Source organism: Octodon degus, unplaced genomic scaffold (assembly GCF_000260255.1).
Source record: "Octodon degus isolate 3935 unplaced genomic scaffold, OctDeg1.0 scaffold00286, whole genome shotgun sequence".
NCBI lineage: Eukaryota > Metazoa > Chordata > Mammalia > Rodentia > Octodontidae > Octodon > Octodon degus.
This window is the reverse complement of record NW_004524862.1, coordinates 605,026-625,594: the sequence shown is the minus strand read 5'-3', so window position 1 is coordinate 625,594 and position 20,569 is coordinate 605,026. Positions and strand designations below refer to the sequence as shown.

Here is a 20,569-nt window from a genome sequence, read left to right as displayed (position 1 = left end):
ATGGCGGGAGGAATCAAAGTGGCAGTGTCGGCGGCAGTTGGTTCTGGGCTCTGGGGCCAGGGAGGCGGTGGCAATGGGATAATGCGGCTGTTCTTGGTCCTTTCCGGCTGCTTGTTCTGCGCCTCAGGTACCACCCGGGCACTATGTGCCGAGGGGGCGGGTGCCGAGGAGGAATTTTTTGAAAAGTGGGGCTTTTCCCGGGGCGCGGTCTGGTCCCCTGCGAAGGGCCGCGGATGCGAAGGAGCTACATCCGCGAGTGGATGTCGGCGCTGAGGGAGGGAGGGGTCGACGTCCTGGGTAGCTCAAGGAGCGCCCAGAGCGGGGAGGAGCTTTGCGCCTTTTGGTGGACTCTGGAGGGAGTCGGGGGCTGGGTGAGAAGCCGTCCTGGGGGCTGCGTCGCGCTGCCAAGGTCTCCTGGAGTTCTAGGTTAAAGGAAAGGAGATTCGGATCATTCCCGGCTGTCAGGACGCCGGGGCACGGGTGGCTTATTAGATCCATAGAGCTCAGAAATACAGTGATCTTAACTTGAGCTATTTTTACCTGCTGTGTAGAACTGACCTGGAGTCATGGTAGTTCACATCCTCAAAAAAAGATACAAATACCATTTAGCAGCAAGTAGGCTTCCTTGGAAATGCCTTTATTCTTTTAAGTATACTTACTTGATATCTGCAAGCCTGGGGAGCAAATTTCTCCCAGTGTGTTTGTAAGAAAACTTAAATTCTTAGCAGAAAGATGGGTAGAGGTTTCCAAGCTTCCACTGGAGGGGTTGAAACTCCGGGATGAAAAGATAGGCCTATCTTGAAAATGAGTTGTGCACTCTCACCTCTCCCTTTGGCTCCTGCCTATGATGCCGAAGGATCGTCCTTATCCTCACCTACAGCATTAAGATGGTCTCAGCATCCATAGATATAGTTCCTAAGCACAAAGACCTTCTGAAAAGTTTTTGGGGGTGTGTAGGTAGCAAGGAAGGAAGTCCTTAACAATGCACAACATTTTCAGTGGTTTCTGTTTTAAATTATTTAGGTCTTTGGAGTATCACACTTTGTCAGTGGTTTAAATAAAAATAGTCACGTCAGCGTACTATTTATAAAAAAATTCTCAATGATAGGGTATCATATTAATTACCTAAATTAATTTCTAAAATAGTATTGTTCCATCTGGTGTAGTGGCACACACATGCAATACCTCACTCAGGAGGCTAAGGAAGGAGGATCACTGGGTTCGAGGTCAACCTGGGTTACATACCTTGTTGTAAGCAAACAAACAGGGTTGTTGTGGAGATGAAATGAGACAATATTAAGCACTCAATCGAGCCCCTGTTTCTTTGAAGTTTTTTGTGTGTTTTGGGGTATGCTGGAAATTGAAGCCTAAAGCTTTATTATTTGTTTGTTTTGGTACCTGGAGTTGAATTCAGGACTTAGTGTTTGCCAGACAGGAACTTGTGCCACCGAGCTGAATCCCCAGCCTTAAAGGTTGACAAGAGAGGAACTTGTTATGAAGAAGAGTATACTTGAAGTAGTATATTGCTTGGTTTGGCCTGATACATTTTGTGAGTGTAGCTACACAGAGCAATAAAGGAACATGACATTTCTGAAAGTCAAGTACCCCAAGATTTAAATTACATTAAGGGTGAGGGTGAAAAAAAATTACATTAAAAGGTAGCGAGTGCCTTTTCACTCAACATTTCTTGAGGTCTTTGATTATAAAAATGATGTATGTTTGCTTTAGACTACTTGGCAGAGACAATTAAGGAAAAAAAGTAGGCAAAACTATACTGTTATATGCCAATCAGTGGTGGTCCATTAAAATGGACAGTTTCTTTTGGTCTTTACCACATATTTTTATTTATGTATTTATTTATTTGCAGAACCGGGGATTGAACTCAGGCCCTTGTGCTTGCCAGGGAAGTGCTTATTCCACTGAGCCATGTCCCCAGCCCCTGTTTTATCTTTTTGATGGTAGAGATTGAACCTGAGGCTTGAACATACAAACATGTGCTCTACCACTGAGCTATACCTTCAATCATTCCAGATGTTTTTAATTCAAAAATTAAAAAAATTGGGGCCAGGGAGATGGCTCAGTAGAATAAGCTCTTCCCTGGCAAGCGCAAAGGCCTGAGTTCAATCCCCAGTTCCACCCCCCCCCCAAAAAAAATCATATTTTGCTGTCAGTGATCTAGTTCTCCACCCTGGACACCACCAGACTACTAGAGATGGTTTTCTCCATTTTGTAGCATACAAGTTTCTAAGTCACTTGAAGTTCTTCATAAATGTTATTGATATTATATTCCTTTGTATGGATGGATGTTATTTAATGTTTCTGGATGAAACATTTGGTTGGACACTTGTGGGTTTGGTTTTTCATTATTGTAAGATGACACTTTGTGAGTATCTTTGTATATAGAATTTTTATTGCATTTGGATTTGTGTGTGTGTGTGTGTGTGTGTGGCCAGCTCAGCCCACCAGGGGGCGGGGCGGGCTGTCATGTGGTGCTGGGGGATTGAGCTGCGGTCACTGTGCTTTACTAAGCTTGTTCTAAGTAGGTGCTTTAGACCACTGAGCCATCTCACCAGCCCATGGATTTTTAAATAGACTCTCAGAAATGGATTTATTAGATTAAATCTATTAAAAAGTCTTTTTTTTTTTTTTTGTATTTTAGGCAAGGGTCTATGGGGTGTTTAGGGTCTTACTACTAGATCAGACTCATAGTGATCCGCCTTTTTACAGCCTCCCAAGAGTTGGGAATACAGGTGCGCGCCACCACGCCCAGTCTCAATTGCTGTCTCAGCTTGCTCCAGGGCCAGGGCCTGCACTACAAAGTCTTAAGACCCTTAAAAAGTCTTAATAAAATGTTTCTTAAGCTACTCATGGTGGCACACTCGTTGAAGCTGAGATAGGAAGATCATAAGTTTGAGCCCAGCCTGGGGAACTTAGTGACACACAGAGACTCTGTCTCAAAAATAAAAGGGCTGGAAATGTAGTTTAGTGTGAACAGCCTGAGTTTAACCCCCAGTTCAGAAGTTTGCGAGGAACCAAACTTCCTTGCAAAGGTGTGCCAGTTTTCATCGCGATCAGCAGTCGGCCTGAGTGCTGGACACTTTTTTTTTCCTTTCTGTCTACCAGGGATCAAATTTAGGACCTTGTGCTTGCCAGGCAGGGGCTTATGCCACTGAGCTGTATCCCCAGCTCCCTGGACACAGTGCATGGGCTGCAAGTTAATTTGATAGACCAAACATGGTATCTAACTTACTTTATATGTTATCTAATATTTTACATTATTGGTGAGAATGAACATTTTGAATTATTAAGCTATTTAAATTTTCTGGGGGCCAAGAAGATAGCTCAGTAGAATAAGCACTTTCCTGGTAAGAGCAAGGGCTTGAGTTCAATACCCGGTACTGCAAAAAAAAAAAAAAAAAAATCTGTAAGACTATACAATTTTGAGGTTGTGTATATCCTTTGTTTTCAGACTATTTTTGTATGCTTTGAAAATAAAATTTGAGCTTCTTGTATGTATTAAGAATACAGATTTGTATAATCTATTGCAAAACTTAGTTTGCCCCCTTTTAGCTTTTTCTTTCTTTCTTTCTTTTTTTTTTTTTTTGGTGGAACAGGGGATTGAACTCAGGCCGCCATTTAGCATTTAAAGTAGAAGAGGGCTGGAGAGATGGCTCAGTGGTCTAAAGCACCTACTTAGAACAAGCTTAGCAAAGCATCAGGGACCGCGGTTCAATCCCCCAGCACCACATGCCGGCCAGCCGCGCCCCCTGGTGGGCTGAGCTGGCCACACACACACACAAATAAACAAATAAATAAATAATAATCAAAAAAGTTTAAAAAAAAATAAATAAAGTAGAAGATATATATCTTTTTGTGAGTGCATGGAACTGGGGAATGAATCCAGGGAGTGCTAAGTTCCATTCTCAGCCCCCTTTAATTATTATTATTTTTGGTGGTACCAGGGATCAAACTCAAGACCTTGCACATGCCAGGCAAGCGCTTATTCCACTGAGCTATCTTCCTGGCCCTCAGCCTTTCTTAATTTTTATTTTGAGATTCAGTCCCATTAAATTGAAAATGAAGCTTTATTTTTTATTTATTTTTTATTTTTGGCAGTACTGGGGATTGAATTTAGGACCCTGCCCATGTCAGGCAAGCGCTTATTCTACTGAGCTATCTCCCCAGGGCCCCAAGCTGGTTTTGAACTTGTGATTCTCTTGCCTCAATCTTTTGAGTAGCCTCCCAAGTAGCTAAAGATTTACGTTTCTTATGTGATCACTTGATTTTATTCTTTATTTTTAATTAATTAATTAATTTTTTTGCAGAACTGGGGATTGAACTCAGGCCCTTGCACTTGCCAAGGAAGCGCTTATTCCACTGAGCCATCTCCCCGGCCCCTATTTTTGATTTTATTCTTTAGATTTGTTTCCATTGTTTTTACATTTGAGAACTCCTCAAAATTGACGTCTTATTTTTTCTAGTAGTGATTTTTCTAATATTGTGGCTTGAACCCAGGGCCTTTCAGGTTTAGACAAGGACTATACCATTGAGCTACATCACATCCCTTATCCCCATCTTTAAATTTAGAATTCATATTGGCATTGGTATAAAGTAAGGATCTAGGCTTTTTTTATTTTAAATGTATTTGGTACAGGGTTTCACTACACAGCTTGAACTCTGAATGATTCTCCTGTTTTCAGTCTTCCTAGTGCTGGGATTGCAGGCGTGTGTCACCACACCTGGTCTCTGTGGTCTCTGCTCAGCATGTGGTGCCAGGATCTATCCCTGGTCCCTGTGCTTGCCTAAACGGCACTTAGTCCACTGAGCTATGTTGCCAGCCCAGATCTAGGCTCTGTGTTTGTGTGTGCGTGTACACACACACACACACACACACACACACAACTGGAGATTGAACCCAGGACCTTTGCACTGATCTACTGCTCTTTTAAATTTTTCTTTATTCTTTATTTTTTACAGTCCTTTTTTCTTTTTCTTTTTCTTTCTTTCTTTCTTTTTTTTTTTTTTGGTGGAACTGGGGATTGAACTCAGACCCTTGTACTTGCCAGGCAAGCACTTATCCTACTGAGCCATCTCCCTGGCCCCCCTACAGTCCTTTTTTATTTTTGAGACTGGGTCTTATTAAATTGGGCTGGGCTTGGGGCCAATGAGATAGCTCAGCAATGTAAATCGCCTGCTTAGGCAAAGTACAGGGACAGTGGTTTGGTCCCTGTGCACCAGCCCTGTCCTGGAGGTGTGCTGAGCTGGCCACACACACACACACACACACACACACAAAAAAAAAGTAGGCTCTTAACCTTATCTGAATCCATGGCGAGCTCAAAACCCTGAAGTTGGGCTGGGCTTGAATTTACAATTCCCTGACTTTAGCCTTCCAGTGTTGAGATTATAGCTGTGTGTCACCACAGCCAGCCAGTGTAAATAAAGAGCAAAATAAATAAAATAAGCTAAATGATAGGAAACAGTGAGGTAGACATGTAGAGATGGGAGGGGAACCTGGGGATGGTGGAAGTGAGAGGCGTGGGGGAGGGAGAGGAAAAAAGATCAATATGTGATGTGTATAGATACTCATTCCTTACTGTGAGTATGTGTAATCTCTCACTGCAGAGGTTACGTCTGGACACCCCTGCGATAAGTGAAAGTGAGTGAAGTAGCAATGTTATATTTATTTTAGTATTTATATGTATTTTAAGACTTTATAAACCTTTCCCACACTTTTAAAAGCGCTTCTAATTTTCTTAACCATTTTCTAAACTTGTAGACCTACATTTATATGCATGTGTGTGTATATGTGTGTGTGTATATATATTTTATTATTATTATTATTATTTTTTGTGGTACTAGGAATTGAACTCCGGACCCTGCACTTGCCAGTAAACCTACATAATTTTATTTATTTATTTAGCGGAACCGGGGATTGAGCTCAGGCCCTTGCACTTGCCAGGGAAGCGCTTATTCCACTGAGCCATCTCCCTGGCCCCTGTGATAAAAAATTTATTTTATTTATTTATTTATTTATTTAATTTATTTGTGTGTGTGTGGCCAGCTCAGCCCACCAGAGGGCGGGCTGGCTGGCATGTGGTGCTGGGGGATTGAACCGCGGTCCCTGTGCTTTAGCTAAGCTTGTTCTAAGTAGATGCTTTAGACCACTGAGCCATCTCACCAGCCCCTGTGATAAAAAAATTAGATTAATATTTTTTGAAAACTCATGTAGCAGTGAGTCCGTGGCAGTTGAACCACAAAATAGTGAGAGAGTACTGTATTTATTATGTATTGCAAATATACAATAACAAATAGGCAGATAAGATGGTAGGTTTTTGTTTGTTTGAGACAGGATCTCACTCTATAGCCCAGGCTGGCCTCAAACTTGTGGCAGTCCTTTTGCTTGAGCCTCCTTTTGTTGAGATGCTAGTATTGAAAGAGGTATTTAAGTATGAGTTGGATTATGTCTTGATAGAAATGAGTAGAGGGCTGGTCAGATAGCTCAGCAGGCTAAAGCACCTGCTTAGGCAGGTGCAGAGAGCAGGGTTTGATCCCCAGCATGTTGTGCTGGTCCTGTCACATGCCTAGTTTTTGAGGGCCAGCAAGTTGTGCCCAGGGTTCTGGGGCTGGCACAGTATGCAGCACCTGGGATTGAACTCAGGTCCTTGTGCGTGCCAGGCAGGCGCTTAGACCGCTGAGCTATCTCCCCAGCCTTAGTTACTTATTTTAAAGAACTCAAACATTGTATATTAGAGTGGAATGTCAGCAGATATATTCTTCAGTCTTTATTCTGTATTTTAGACCTTCTTCAAAATATTTGAGGATTCTTATTACTAAATACTAAGAACAAACCTGATTTTGACCAAAAAGTAATGAAACAGTGGCTGGAAATCTATCAGATGCACATTATTTTTGAGACTAACAAATGGGTATATAGGTAACTGTGTAAATTTTGTTTTTAAGGTGTAAAGGTAGCAAACTATTCCATTTAATATTTGACTATTACATTTTAAAAATGTGACATGTGGACTGGGGAGATAGCTCAGCCGTCTAAGCGCCTGCCTAGCAAGTGCAAGGATTGGGTTCAATCTCCAGCACTGCATGCCCTGACTTTGTGGTCAGTTCAGCTGCCCTGGGGGCAGGGCTGGCATGGCATGTAGTGCTGGGGATCAAACTGTGGTCCCTGAGCTTGCTTAAGTAGGTGCTTTAGTCCACTGCGCTATCTCACCGGCCCTGTGATTATATTTAAATAAACTTGGGGTTAGGGGTGTTACTCTCTGGTTGAGTGTGTGCTTAGTGTGTTCATGGTCTGGGCTCAATCCAAAGCACACGTACATATCCATTAACTAGTTGGAAATAGACTCTGCCTTATTTCTTGTTTTTGTTTTTTTTTCCTTTTTCAGTCTAGCCAGTGTTTTAGCCCCAAGTGTAAGAAGGTGTTCAGCTTAATTTTTATAAAATGAGTTACAGTTATTAGTTTGCTCTCATGTTTAATTCTTGTGCTTTTTACTTTGTATAAAGCTGGAACTGATGTAAATGTGGTCATGCTTCACGATTCCCAAGTTCATGATACGCAGATCAGCAAACAATTCTGTTATAGAAACGTGCTTATCCCGAAGTGGCATGATATATGGACACGGATACAGGTAATCATTTGGAAGCCCCTTACAGGTGTCTCAGCTCCTTCATGTAGCTTGGGAGTACTGTGCTCATGAGGTAATATTCCTTCTTTTCCCAAAGAAAGTGCTTGCTTTTCTTTCCAGTCTTTTTGCAGCTTGGACATACTCAAATATACACATATGCATGCGTGCTCAGAATTCTCTTTTTAAGGGCCTTATGCCTTCTTTGGACTGGGAGTTATGGTGTACCTATCAGGGTGTAAACTCTTGCTTTGCTGCTGCTGTTGCTGCTGCTCCTTTTTTGATGGCAATTAGGACTGAACCCAGGGCCTTCAGAATAAGCTACCTATACAGTCCTTTTAATATTTGGTATGTTGGGGCTGGTGAGATAGCTCAGCGATCTAAAGTGCCTGCTTAGGCAAGCTTATAGGGACCGCAGTTTGATCCCTGGCACCACATGCCGTGCCAGCCTTGCCACCACAGTGGGCTGAGCTGGCCACACACATACACACACACACAAATTTGCTAAGTTGCTAAATTGCTCAGGTGCTGTGCTTGAACTTGTGATCCTCTTTCTCAGCCTCCAGAGTAGTAGGATTACAGTTGCATGTCACCATGCATGGTACTTTGCTGCTTCTGTTCTGTCTTGATTTTATGTGAGATAGTTCATAAACCCCCTGAGCTGAAATTTCCCCTTGGTAGAATGATATCTGTCTCATTTATTTAATAACATTATTAAGTCACCTGGTAAGCAAGAGCGGCTGTAATTGTGATTGAACAAAATGAGCCCTTTTGGAAATGTCACTGCTTCTACAAGTGTGGTTACAGATAAGGGTATTTGTTGTTCACATCAGAAACTTAAGAATGGGCTTATGGTTTTAAGAAATTCTTATCTTTTATTATCTGATATAAAAATCATTCCATCTGGGGTACATTATGACAACATTTACACATAATCAGTGATTTGTAACAATGGGTTGAACTTCTCAGCCTGTCATTATGAGAAACATTTTCAGTTTTTTGGGGCTATTTATGACTGGCAATTTTCTTAATAGTTTAGGCCTTTGCATTGTGTGATTTCTTATAAAAAGCTGTACTGATAACTCTTTCAGCTTGGAAGTCTTCTCCACCTGTGTTCTGGCCTAATCATAGATTCAGATCGTATTAATAAGACCACACTCTTAACAGCTGCCTCTGGAACATGTGCTGTATTATTTGTCTAATTATGTTTTAGCTACTACATATGTGTATTTCTGAGATGCCTTGTGAAATACTGGCGGCCTTACTGATACAGCTATTTAGTTTAAGGTTTATTATTATTATTATTATTTATTATTTATTTATTTACATTTATTTATTGTGTGTGTGTGTGTGTGTGGCCAGCTCAGCCCACCAGGGGGCGGGCTGGCTGGCATGTGGTGCTGGGGGATTGAACCGTGGGCCATGTGCTTTGCCAAGCTTGTTCTAAGTAGGTGCTTTAGACCACTGAGCCGTCTCTCCAGCCCCAGTTTAAGGTTTTTTTAAAAAAAAGTATATTTGTGAAAAATTTAAATTTCTACTTCCTTTCTTTCTTATTCTAATTTTGCTCTTGTTACAGATCCGGGTAAATAGTTCCAAGTTGGTTCGAGTTACCCAGGTGGACAATGAGGAGAAACTGAAGGAGCTAGAGCAGTTTAGTATCTGGAACTTTTTTTCCTCCTTTCTAAAAGAGAAATTGAATGACACCTATGTTAACGTGGGTCTATACAGCACAAAAACCTGCCTCAAAGTTGAGACTATAGAGAAGTTCACCACATACAGTGTCACTGTGACCCGGCGTAAGTCTCATCTCTGTGTTTCTGGTGGATGTTACAGTGAGTAGGGACTGAGCTCTGGAGGGTGTAATTAGTAGATGCAGAAGTCAGCCCAGGACCGCTCCATTTTGGTTCTGATTATAACCCAGAGTTCACTGTGGCTCCAGTTTGTAGTGAGTCCATCCTACATCAGACTCTTTAAGGCCTAGAAATCATGACTTCACCTCTGCCATTCCAGGAACTACTTGCCTAGAGTTATGAAGGCTCCCTTGCTCCTAACAGTGTCTGTGGCCTGAAGCTGATAATGCCCAGTATTCTTAGAGTAACAAGATTGCTGTGTTCATGCCATCTGAACACTTGTAAACAAAGGCAGCTGTCCTGCTGTGTACATACCTGCATTTGAGGACATGAATGGTTAAACAATAAAAACTGAGGAAAGAAACTTGAGTATTAGTAATTCACAAGTAGAAAGTACTTGTGGAACCCTAAAGCTGAGGATTACTACATTTTAAGTTTGGATTGAGTAGAACTAGGGGTTTTTCCTTCTCTGAAGATATCAGAGGAGGTAATTTCTGTTACATTGTCTCTGACTTGTTTTCTTGTGGTTACTAGCCAGGTCCTAAGAGTTGTAGATACATAAGTAGTAGACTTGTGATTATACCCTTCCATTTGTCCTACAGTTCCACAGTTGTATAGGGTTGGCCTGGTTTTTTTGTGTGTGTTTCTTCTGTGTTTATTGACTTCTCTTGCTCCTGTCTGTTGGCCTCCCCTAAACACAGAACTCCAAATGTAAAAGATACCAGTGTGTGGTATACCCCTGAGAGGCCTTTGCTTGGGTTTATTGCTCTTGGGTGAGATGTGTTTGGTGGGTAGACTTTTCTGAGAGTGCTGTGCTATGTAGCAGAGGAAATAAGGTAATATGGGTAGGCATAGAAAAGTTGTCAGGAAACTACGTGACATCCTGACTTGAAGTTTTAGGCAAATCTGAATTCCCTGCCAGTGACTTAGGCTTGAAAGCCGAGAGTGGTAGCGACCCCTTGTGGGAAGATGCACAAAATATTGATGGCACTGTGTAGTTTGGTCCCAAGTGAAGCTTAGAACATAGTCAATAATAAGATCTTTAGTTAAGTACTAGTTAGTCAGAGACCTAGTTATATTTCTCTTTGGTATTTAAAAATAGTATTTTATATTATTTTACTAATGTGAAATAATATTTTATATTACTGTTTTACTGTACCCAACCAATAGGCCAACATTGCTTTTTGTTCTATAATACCTTAAAGTGTTCATCTCCCTTATTAAGCAGAAATCTTTCTTTACCTCAGGATTTGACCCCAAACTCTTCCTCATCTTCTTCTTTGGACTTATACTGTTTTTTTGTGGAGACTTGCTTAGCAGGTAGGTTCCGTGACAAATGTGTACCATAACAAGGTTCATTCATAACCAAAGTACTTTATCATTAAAAACTATTGAGTATTGCCATTCCTGCTCCTAGAACTTTATGGCTTAGTTGTTGTCTGCTTGGATATTTAAAAAGATAAATTTATATGTATTATTTTTTATGATTTGAATAATACTGTTAAATTCCCTTATTATTAGGTAGTCATGGGGCTGGGGAGGTGGCTCAGTGGAATAAGTGCTTCCCTGGCAAGTGCAAGGGTCTGAATTGAATTCCCGGTTCTGCTAAAAAAATAAAATAAATAAAATTAGGTAGTCAGCATAAGGTTAATTAGATTTAGCTAATGTACTATGCAGGTAACCATCACCACCCTTTCTACAATAATGTGTTACCCTGGAGATGGATAGAGTTCAGTTAATGCCAGATATGTAAGGAGAGCAACATCATTATTTCCATTTTTTTCCTTTTTGAGCCTATTAGTGAAGATAGGTGAAACTGATATGTAAAAATGTAAAGAAAACATATAAATAAGCAAACATTGAATAAAGGTAGAATTGACATTGCACAAGTAAAAGGAGTAGTTGGGGAGCAGTGAATGGACGACTGACAATTGGTACTTGAAGTTGGGCTGAAGTGGGCTTCGAGGAAGCTTTTGTGTTTTGGAGATTCTGAGAGATTCAGTAGTCCTCCCTCACTCAGTGGAGGACTAATGGGTAGAAGGCCTGGAGTGGGAGCAGAATTGCTGTGATAGTCTCATGAAAGATTTGTTTATTCTTCTGGTTAAGCAGCTCAGTTCCAGTTTCCAATCTGTTTGAGCAGTATTTGTGCTTGCTTCCCAGAAAGGCTGAACAGTTCCTTAGAAGAAATATTCTTACTAAAGCTTGGATTGTAACTGCATGTGCTGATACGTCCTGTAATCCCTTTTCTCTGGGAAGCTGAGGCAAGGGGATTACAAGTTTTTGGCAAGCCAGGCAATTTAGTGACTTAGTGAGAGCCTGTTTCAAAATTGAGAAGCAAAACAAAACAAAAGACTAGAAAACAAAAAGCAGTTGAGTTGAGAGAGAGATTGGAGATGGAAATGGGTTCGTGTGTGATACACAGTGGAGAGAAGTTAATTGATACTAATTTTTTTTTTTTTTTTTTTTTTTTTTTGTGGAACCAGGGATTGAACTCAGGCCCTTGCACTTGCCAGGCAAGCTCTTAATCTGCTGAGCAATGTCCCTGGCCCCTGATACTCATTTTTATTTATTTTTGGCAGAACCGGGGATTGAACTTAGGCCTTTGTGCTTGCCAAGGAAGCGCTTATTCCACTGAGCCATCTCCTTGGCCCCTGATACTCATTTTTATGATCTGACAACACTATTGGATCGGTTTCTACAGTTCTCTTCTTTTAACTCAAGTTTTTGGCTAATATCTGCCCTTATCTGTAAAGAAAATCTTGAGCAAAATACAAGGTAGACACATTAATGTGAAACAGATCTTTTGCAAATAGGAAGGGAATGGAGATGGAGGAAGGGGAAGGGAAAGGGAAGTGCAAATAGATGTCAAGTGCATCACATGTACCAGCTTGCTATGATGAACATAATCATGTACTATAAACATGCACTAATAACAATTAAAAAAACCTTTGGCTAAGTTAGTTATCCTAGTTCCTGCTGTGTATGAAATTTATACCTATAATCATAAAATAAAATTTCTGTCTGCAGGAGTCAGGTTTTCTATTATTCCACTGGGATGAGTGTGGGAATTGTGGCCTCTCTCCTAATCATCATTTTTATACTGTCCAAGTTTATGCCAAAGGTAAGTGGCAGGATCCTCACATGCAGATAGGGTGAACTCGGGTAATCTTAGAACACTGACGGTTTGCACGGAGGGCTGAGGAATGAATGCCCTGCTCTTCTTGATTCTGAAAGGTATGTCCCATGATGAAGTTGGAACCTGATTGCATATAAACTCTTTTTAAAGCCCTGTGCTCAGCAGGCATTAAAGTCAACCTGTTTTCTAATTATATAATCAGCTTTTAAAGTTATTTAGCAACTCATTTTTCGGTGTTCCTTGCAGAGTGTACCTTTTCAGACAAAAAGGATGTTATCTTAAATATGTGCATTTTGAGTGGGTTAAATTTTAAGAAAAATTATAGTTCATTTTGCTTTTTTTCATATGGAAAGTCTTGTAACTTTTTGCTTTCACTTCTACTCTAGAAAAGTCCCATTTATGTCATCCTGGTGGGAGGCTGGTCCTTTTCTCTGTACCTCATTCAGCTAGTTTTTAAGAACTTACAAGAGATCTGGAAGTGTTACTGGCAATATCTTTTAAGTAAGTATTACCAGTTTTGCTTTCTATTTTGCATATTGTAGGCTGTTTTAGTTAATTTGATCATGAATAGATGATACCTGCTTACGAGGATTTAATAGTTTATATTTGATTAACTTTGATTAGATAGAGAATCAGTTTTCTATTTCTTTTTTCCTTTTTTGCGAAACCAGGGGTTGAACTCAGGCCCTTGTGCTTGCCAGGCAAGCGCTTATTCTACTGAGCTATCTCCCTGGCCTCTGTCTCTATTTATTTCTAACATCTGGCCGAACTGGGGATTGAACTGAGGCCCTTGTGCTTGCCAGGGAAGCGCTTATTCCACTGAGCCATGTCCCTGGCCCCACCATTATTTTTTTAAAAATTAAAGTGCTAGGGCTGATGAGATAGCTCAGCGGACCAAGTGCCTGCTTTGGCAAGCACAGGGATCAGGGTTTAATCCCCTGTCCTCTATGCTGCGCAGGCCCTGCCCTTGGGGTGCACTGAGCTGGTGACCCAGTCTGGGCATGATGGCATATATCTGTAGGCGGGGGAGGCTGAAAACAGGAGGATCACTATGCGTCCAGGCTGCATTGTGAGACCCTATAACAACCAAATACGTTAAAAAAAAATTAAAATACTGTTGCTAAGAAGACTTTAATTTGTTGGTATTCATAAAACCATTTCTCGGGACTGGCAAGATAGCTGAGCAGTCTAAAGCACCTGCATAGGCAAGCTTAGGCAAAGTGCTCAGGACCGCAGTTCGATCCCCAGCACCATTTGCCACACCAGCCACACCCCAGAGGTGGGCTGAGCCGGCCACCAAAAATCCCAAAAACATTTCTCTTTGCATAATAAGTATTTTTCTGAAAAGCTATATATCAACTGTTAATATAATCATAGTTTAAATATACTTGAGAACCTTAAAAGTAAAAGACTATAGTGAATCTTACCTGCAGAGTAAGATTGTTTGGTCATAAGAAGAAAAACCCTTTCTATATTATTTGAGAAGTGATTAATCTCATAGTTTGGACTTTAAAAAGACTTTTAAAATTTTCAACAATAGCTTTACTGCTCCATTTGAACCAAATAAGTTTCTGACAACAGAAAGGCTAGAAGCTATGATGGGTATGTTCATGCATATGTGTATTTGTCCATACATTTATACATGTTTCTCTTAGTGATGAAGAAAGTATGAATAATGGAGTAAACAACTTGCCCAATTTCTTGGTTCAACAGATGCTATATAGAGAATTTACTGCTATTCCCTGCACAAATTGTGTTATTTTATATATATCCATACTAGACCTAGAGAAAAAAGACTGTCCTGTGCTAACTCTTCTTGTAGGCTACGTCCTCACAGTCGGATTCATCAGTTTTGCAGTGTGTTACAAATATGGGCCCTTGGAGAATGAACGCAGTATCAACTTGCTGACTTGGACCTTGCAGCTGATGGGCTTGGGTTTCATGTATTCTGGCATCCAGATACCGCACATTGCCCTTGGCGTTGTCATCATTGCACTGTGTACCAAGAACCTGGAGTACCCTATTCAGTGGCTGTACATTACCTACAGGTGACTGAAAGGCGGTGTTATTCTACTGATACGTTCCATATGAGATGCAATTTACAGCAAAAGGCTGCAGAGATGTGGCCCTGGGGACCTCTTTGTTCATGGGAAATTACTGTGTTAAGCTTCTGCCTTTTTTCCTTCCTATTTTTTAGATACTGTAGGCTTTTTATAATTTTTATTCTAGTCATTTTATATAAAAGCATTCAGTAAAGTGTCATGTGTTCCTGCTCCCACTAGGTGGCGCACATTACTTTCATACCGCAGGCTTCAGGTTTACTGATTCAAGATGGTTTAGCCCTAGTTCTGATTGCTTTGGAAGTTTGCCTTATTTTAAGATGTAATTGATAGCATGTTATCACTTTGCATATTGAATATGGAATGGTCATTAATTTGAGATTGTTAATAGTTGTTCTGCTGCAGATACAGTGATACCTTCAGTTTGAGGAACCAAGTCAATGGACCACAGTATTATGATTTTTTTTGTCGTTTTTCCACTTATTGGAAAATAAATATTTCATTTATCATTTATTGGAAAATAAGTGAATTTATTCACATTAGTATACAATATTGACTACTGTAACTTGACTAAAAGAAGTCCATTTATAACTAAAGATGTCTGTGGAATAAAGATGGGAGTGCTAACTAACGATCAGACTGGCTGCTGTGTGCTTGGTCCACTGAATGGAGCTAGAGATGAGGATGGATATAGATTACTGATTAATGATTCATGATGTTATTTTGGTGAGCACAGAAAGATGTGTAAGGCAAGAGAAAAGCCTGCTCCCCCTCGTCTTCTGACAGAAGAAGAGTATCGGATACAAGGAGAGGTAGAGACCCAAAAGGCTTTAGAAGAGCTCCGAACATTTTGTAACAGTCCAGACTGCTCTCCTTGGAAGACCATTTCTCGCATACAGTTTCCAAAAAGGTAAACTTTTGGCCAGATAAGCGAGGTATCTATTAGGCTCACTGTGACCTTGAGTTCTAACGAAGAGCAACTGCCTAGATAACCTTGTATTTATGGCCCTTGTTTACTGTTAACCTAGGCGTGGCCAAGAGAAAGCCATCTATAGCATCTATTAAGCAGTTGCCAGTTTCCTGTGTCCCCAAGGAACTAACTACCTGAGGCTCTAGCTATTATTGAAGCCCCAAGATGAGAAGATTGCAGCACCATATTAAGTTTCCCTGCTCTGCAAGTTTTACATTGCTCTCTGAGTGGGATTTTCTTTTTTGCTTTTTAGTTGGTAAAATGAGTATGTGAAGATTCAATTTAGAATCCTGACAGCATAAAGTTTATAGGGCCATAAACACAAGTAACTGTGAATACCCTTGATCTTCTCTTATCAGGAATATGATGACTCAAGGAACCTTAGCATTTCTATAATAAAAAGGACAGGCTTCCGCTTATTAAGCTAGATAGAGTGGCAGGGGATGCTCGCCTATGATCCCAGCCCTTCTTTTTCCCCTATTTCTTGCTTTAGCCTGCGTATCTGCCAAAGTGGGGACAGGAAGGTTGGCTGTCTCAAAATTAGAACTGTGAACATATTAATTAAGCATTTCAGTTTTTTCTTATTTTGAAAGACAATTGGAAGGATAGAAGAGAGCTTGCTAATGAATATTATCTTCTTTTTTCTAGATTTGCTGACTTTATGGAAGGCTCTTTCCATCTCACACCAAACGAAGTTTCTGCCCATGAGCAGGAGTATGGATTAGGGAGCATTGTTGCCCTGGATGAGGACACGTCCTTTGAGGAGGAAGACTCAGATTCTCTGTACCCTACTGTCACACAGAACAACTTCCTCCATTAGGGGGTAGTCTTATTTTTATGTAGGATGGGTTGGTGCCTTGGTGGTCCGTGTTCTGACAGCAAGGCTGAGGGATAATGTGGAGATTCTCCCACTGAAATGAGAGGCTTGGCTGGCCCCCCCCTGGGAGCGGCCTTGTGGTCCCTGTGGGAGCATGGAGGAAGGAGAATGGGGGAAGCAGTGAATGCTGTGGTAGCTTGCTTTCCATTGGTTAAGCTATCAGTCCAGTTTTCTGTTAGCAAGAAATTGGTTGTCTACAACCAGCATGGCATTTTAGCACCTGAAAGTTGGTTCAGTCATGACTTCTGTCACCATGGCTGGCACTTCAAAGTGAGAAGTGTAATTTCAGGAGTGCTTTCGGGCATAGGCTGTATCTGCTGGAGAGAAACCAACAAATCTTTCACTTTGAGGAAAACTGATCTTTGTCTTTTTTTTTTTTTTTTTTTTGAGACAGTGTCTTACCACATACAGATTGGCCTTGAACGCACTTACATAGCCTAGGCTGGTCTCAAACTCGTGATGGTTCCTCCGCCGCTCCAGTGCTGGGATTACAGGCACAAGCTACCAGCCCTGACTGGTCAGCTTTTTTGTTTTGTTTGTCTTCTTGAGACAGGGTCTTGCTATCAGTTCACGCTGGCCTTTGAGCTCACTTTATAGCCCAAGCTGGTCTTGAACTTGCAATAGTCCTGCCTCAGCCTTCCAGGTGCTGGGATTTCAGGTATGTGCCACCATACCCGGCTTTTTTTTTTTTTTAATGTATTTTAAAAAACATAACAAACTCATGTTCCAGGTAGGTACTCAGAGTGACAAGGCATTTTGGTCCTTAGATATTTATTAGTATAGATTAGCCATTAAAACCCCAGAAGCTGTTGTGTTGAACTTTGAATTAGTTCTCACATATGTGGTATTCTGAGTCCTGTTTGCTTTGAGGAATGTACCTGTAGGCTCTTCTGTATGTGAGGCCTTTTGGGCTTTTTATTATATTTCACATTTAATTTTATCTTAATACATTTGCACTTAGTCCTCCTTTTTCCTTTTAGAAAAGGTCTGTTTTCTCACCTGTGGGACATGAGACTCTGAGTTTGTCTCATTTCTTATCCCTTATTCCTTCTGCTAGCCAGAAGAAGTGTGCTGTCGTTTATCCCATTTTTTCTGTCACTGGGTCACATATCTGAGTTACTTTGGAAGAAAGTATCCTTTTGTCTGCCTTGCTTTGTATAGCCATCTACTCATTCTTTCAGCCTTCCTTACTACCTGCACCTTCCCAAACCTGGCTGATTTGTAAGCCCTGAAGCCATCTCTGAAGTTTCTTTTTCTTTTTTTATTTTTTGGTGGAGCTGGACATGTAACTCAGGCCCTTGCACTTGCCAGGGAAGTGCTTATTCCACTGAGCCATCTTTCCAGCCCCTGAAGTTTCTTGATAGACACTTTGTATCTCCTAGCTACCGTCTTCTGCATTGCTGGCAAGTAGATCTCCAGGTTATCTTCATGCCTCTGGATACTCGGCCACCGGGATCAGACACATTTTTCTATGAATTTTATTTTTTTGGTGGAACCTGGGATTGAACTTAGGCCCTTGTGCTTGCCAGGGAAGCGCGTATTCCACAGAGCTATCTCCCCAGCCCTTTTATTTTAATGGGAAGGGTTTACAAGTGTTCAGGGTCGGGTCTCACTACTAGATAAGACTCATCGTGATCCGCATGTTTATAGCCTCCCAAGAACTGGGATTACAGGCACGTGCCACCATGCCCAGTCTTATGAATTTTGTTATACTTATTTGCAATTCCATTTCTGGCCAGAGCTTCATGCTGTCTTGTATTATAGTGGCCTTAGTTTCATATTCTTTTGCCTCTGTAATGTACTCTTACAAGCCAGCAATAACATTTATGAGGGAGCAAATTCCCTGGTATTTGACATTTGCTTGGTTCTTTCTCTGGTTTTTTACTCCTGTGCTTTGGGAAAAGCTTTAATTTCTTTAGGAAGGTAGACATTCATGGCAGGTATACAGCATTTGACTTGTACACTAACCATGATTGTGGTGAAATAAGATGAATTTTTACAAAGGTGTTAAAACTCATTCAGACTGGCCATTAGGATGTAATTTTGAAAGACTCTGGGCTCCATTGCTGACTTCCGGAATGTCAGCTGTGAGGCTCCCATCCAGGTGGCTGGCTGATTACTTGCACCGTATTCCTTCAGCTGTTCTAACGTGACAACTACCTCAGTTGGCAGAGATTGATGGTAAAAAGAGGAAAATAAACAGTATTTGGTAGGTGCTGTGGTCTAAAATTACAGAATACAAGGAATTTTATCTTGGGAAGCCCTTATCCCTCTCTGAATTATGTGCATGGTAAAATTTTATCCTCTTACAAAGAACTATTAAAACTTGGACTGGAGATGTGGTATTGCACTTGCCTAGCATGCACAAGGCCCTGGGGTGGAACCGCTGCACACAGCCTTCCCCTTAAGCACCCTGTGAAATGCAGTGTTTTTGACACATACAGCAATTTTAGACCTAGAATATTTGAGGATAAATAACTTTGCAAAAGGTCTCAGGATCTAGAGACGTTGGTGCCTTCCCCCAGATGACTTAGGGAGGTGGTTTCTTGCCTCCAGCGTGGCATTTGCATGTTATGACTTTATTTCAATGGGAAGCCATTGGGAAGTTGGAAAAGATTCTCCTTTTCTGTGTAGTAAACTCTTTGTGAATATAGTTTTTTTTTTTTTTTTTTTTTTTTTTTTTTTTGAGAACTGGGGTTTGAACTCAGGCCCTTGTGCTTGCCAGGGAAGTGCTTATTCCACTGAGCCATCTCCCTGGCCCCCCTGTGAATATTGTTTTAAGACCAGTTTTTTTTTTTTTTTTTTTTTTCTCTTCACTGTATTTGAATTTGGAGTGAGGAAAATGAAACTCATTTTATTATTCCCTGGCTGGTAATTGGACACCTGTGCTTAAGACAGTGGAGATGGCAGTTGCTTCTGCAGCGTGCTTGCTCTCACAGTGAAGGACGGTGCCTATTTGGTGTGCTGTGTCCTTGTCCTGCCTGCCTTGTGGTGTTTCAGAGCATCTGTGTGCTGGGTGATTGCTTGACTCTAAACCTTTAGGAGCTGTTCTTGTCTCCCTCTTGGCCACTTAGTCTGCTGGCTCAGTTAGTACTTGAAGCCCCTATTTAATTTTTCCTGGCAGTTACAGCTATTGCAATTTCAGCATAGTCTCATTTCAGGCTGATCTCATCAAGAAGGATTGAAGGGATAACTGGGTAAGCTGGACAGTGGAGCCATGTCTGCTGCCGCATCAGCGTCTTGCTCAACAAATACCAAGCCATAAATTGGCCTGAGGGCTCAGGGTCTCATCAGCATTGGAAATCTATTGTCCAATCGGTCTGACCAAGTTATATAAGAGCATGATTCCCATTAATGGAAATATAAGAGGCGACTTGCCTAAAATACTTTCTTTTCACTGTCCTGCTCAGGTGGTTTTCATGACAACAACAGAACATGATTGAAACCAAGAAAAATTTAACCACTTCGGATACCTTCTAATAAGAAATTCCAGTCTGGGCGTGGTGGTACGCGCCTGTAATCCCAGCACTTGGGAGGCTGAAAACAGAAGCACTACAAGTCCAATCTGTGTAGTGAGGCCCTGTAGACCCTGTACTAAATACAAAAAAAAAGAAAAGAAAAAAAAAAAAAGGAATTCCTGTCAGCCACTGCATCACACCAAAACCAGTTTGTTTTCCCAGATTTGTGATGTTAATGTCTGTTACAAAGGGAATTTTGCTAATGATAGCACTTTGGGTCCCACTGTTCCCCTTATAATAATACATCCAATTCTAGTGCCCAGCCTTCTTCATTAATTGTCTCCCTTTAACTTGGTCCCTAGTAGGCAGTAAGACCAGTTTGATGAATGAAAGGACCAGAAAGTTCCCTAGGCCCTGATGTCCATAAAAGGATTGGGAATGGATGATATAATTGCCTTCAATCTTTTTGTTCCAGAGAAATAGAAATGATGGGCTCAGATGCCTAAAAATGGTTCCTAGCCATGTACTCATAACTCCTCTGAATTGAGTGGTGAAAGTTGAAGTAGGAGGAAAGGCAA

At 41.1% G+C, this 20,569-nt stretch overlaps 1 protein-coding gene across 2 annotated transcripts; it reads left to right on the top strand.

Annotated features, from left to right (window-relative positions):
• On the top strand, positions 1–20,080 carry Nemp1 (nuclear envelope integral membrane protein 1). 2 transcript variants are annotated; one of them, XM_023707328.1, is made up of 10 exons: positions 1–127; positions 7,522–7,646; positions 9,217–9,436; positions 10,738–10,810; positions 12,518–12,611; positions 13,013–13,127; positions 14,449–14,674; positions 15,423–15,596; positions 16,305–16,479; positions 19,944–20,080. In XM_023707328.1, exons 1-9 carry the CDS (start codon positions 1–3, stop codon positions 16,474–16,476), a joined length of 1,326 nt encoding a protein of 441 aa, XP_023563096.1. In that variant the 3' UTR covers positions 16,477–16,479; positions 19,944–20,080. The 2 variants fall into 2 exon arrangements, with proteins under 2 accessions (XP_023563096.1, XP_004647043.2); XM_004646986.2 differs by lacking the exon at positions 19,944–20,080 and having other exon boundaries at positions 16,305–16,932.
• The last annotated feature ends 489 nt before the right edge of the window (positions 20,081–20,569 follow it).

Bases quoted from the DNA above. Each gene is read 5' to 3' on its own strand.
- Nemp1 (XM_023707328.1), top strand. From the start codon at position 1: ATGGCGGGAGGAATCAAAGTGGCAGTGTCGGCGGCAGTTGGTTCTGGG. The intron at 7,647-9,216 runs GTAATCATTTGG...CTCTTGTTACAG, and splicing joins ATATATGGACACGGATACAG to ATCCGGGTAAATAGTTCCAA. The intron at 12,612-13,012 runs GTAAGTGGCAGG...CTTCTACTCTAG, and splicing joins TGTCCAAGTTTATGCCAAAG to AAAAGTCCCATTTATGTCAT.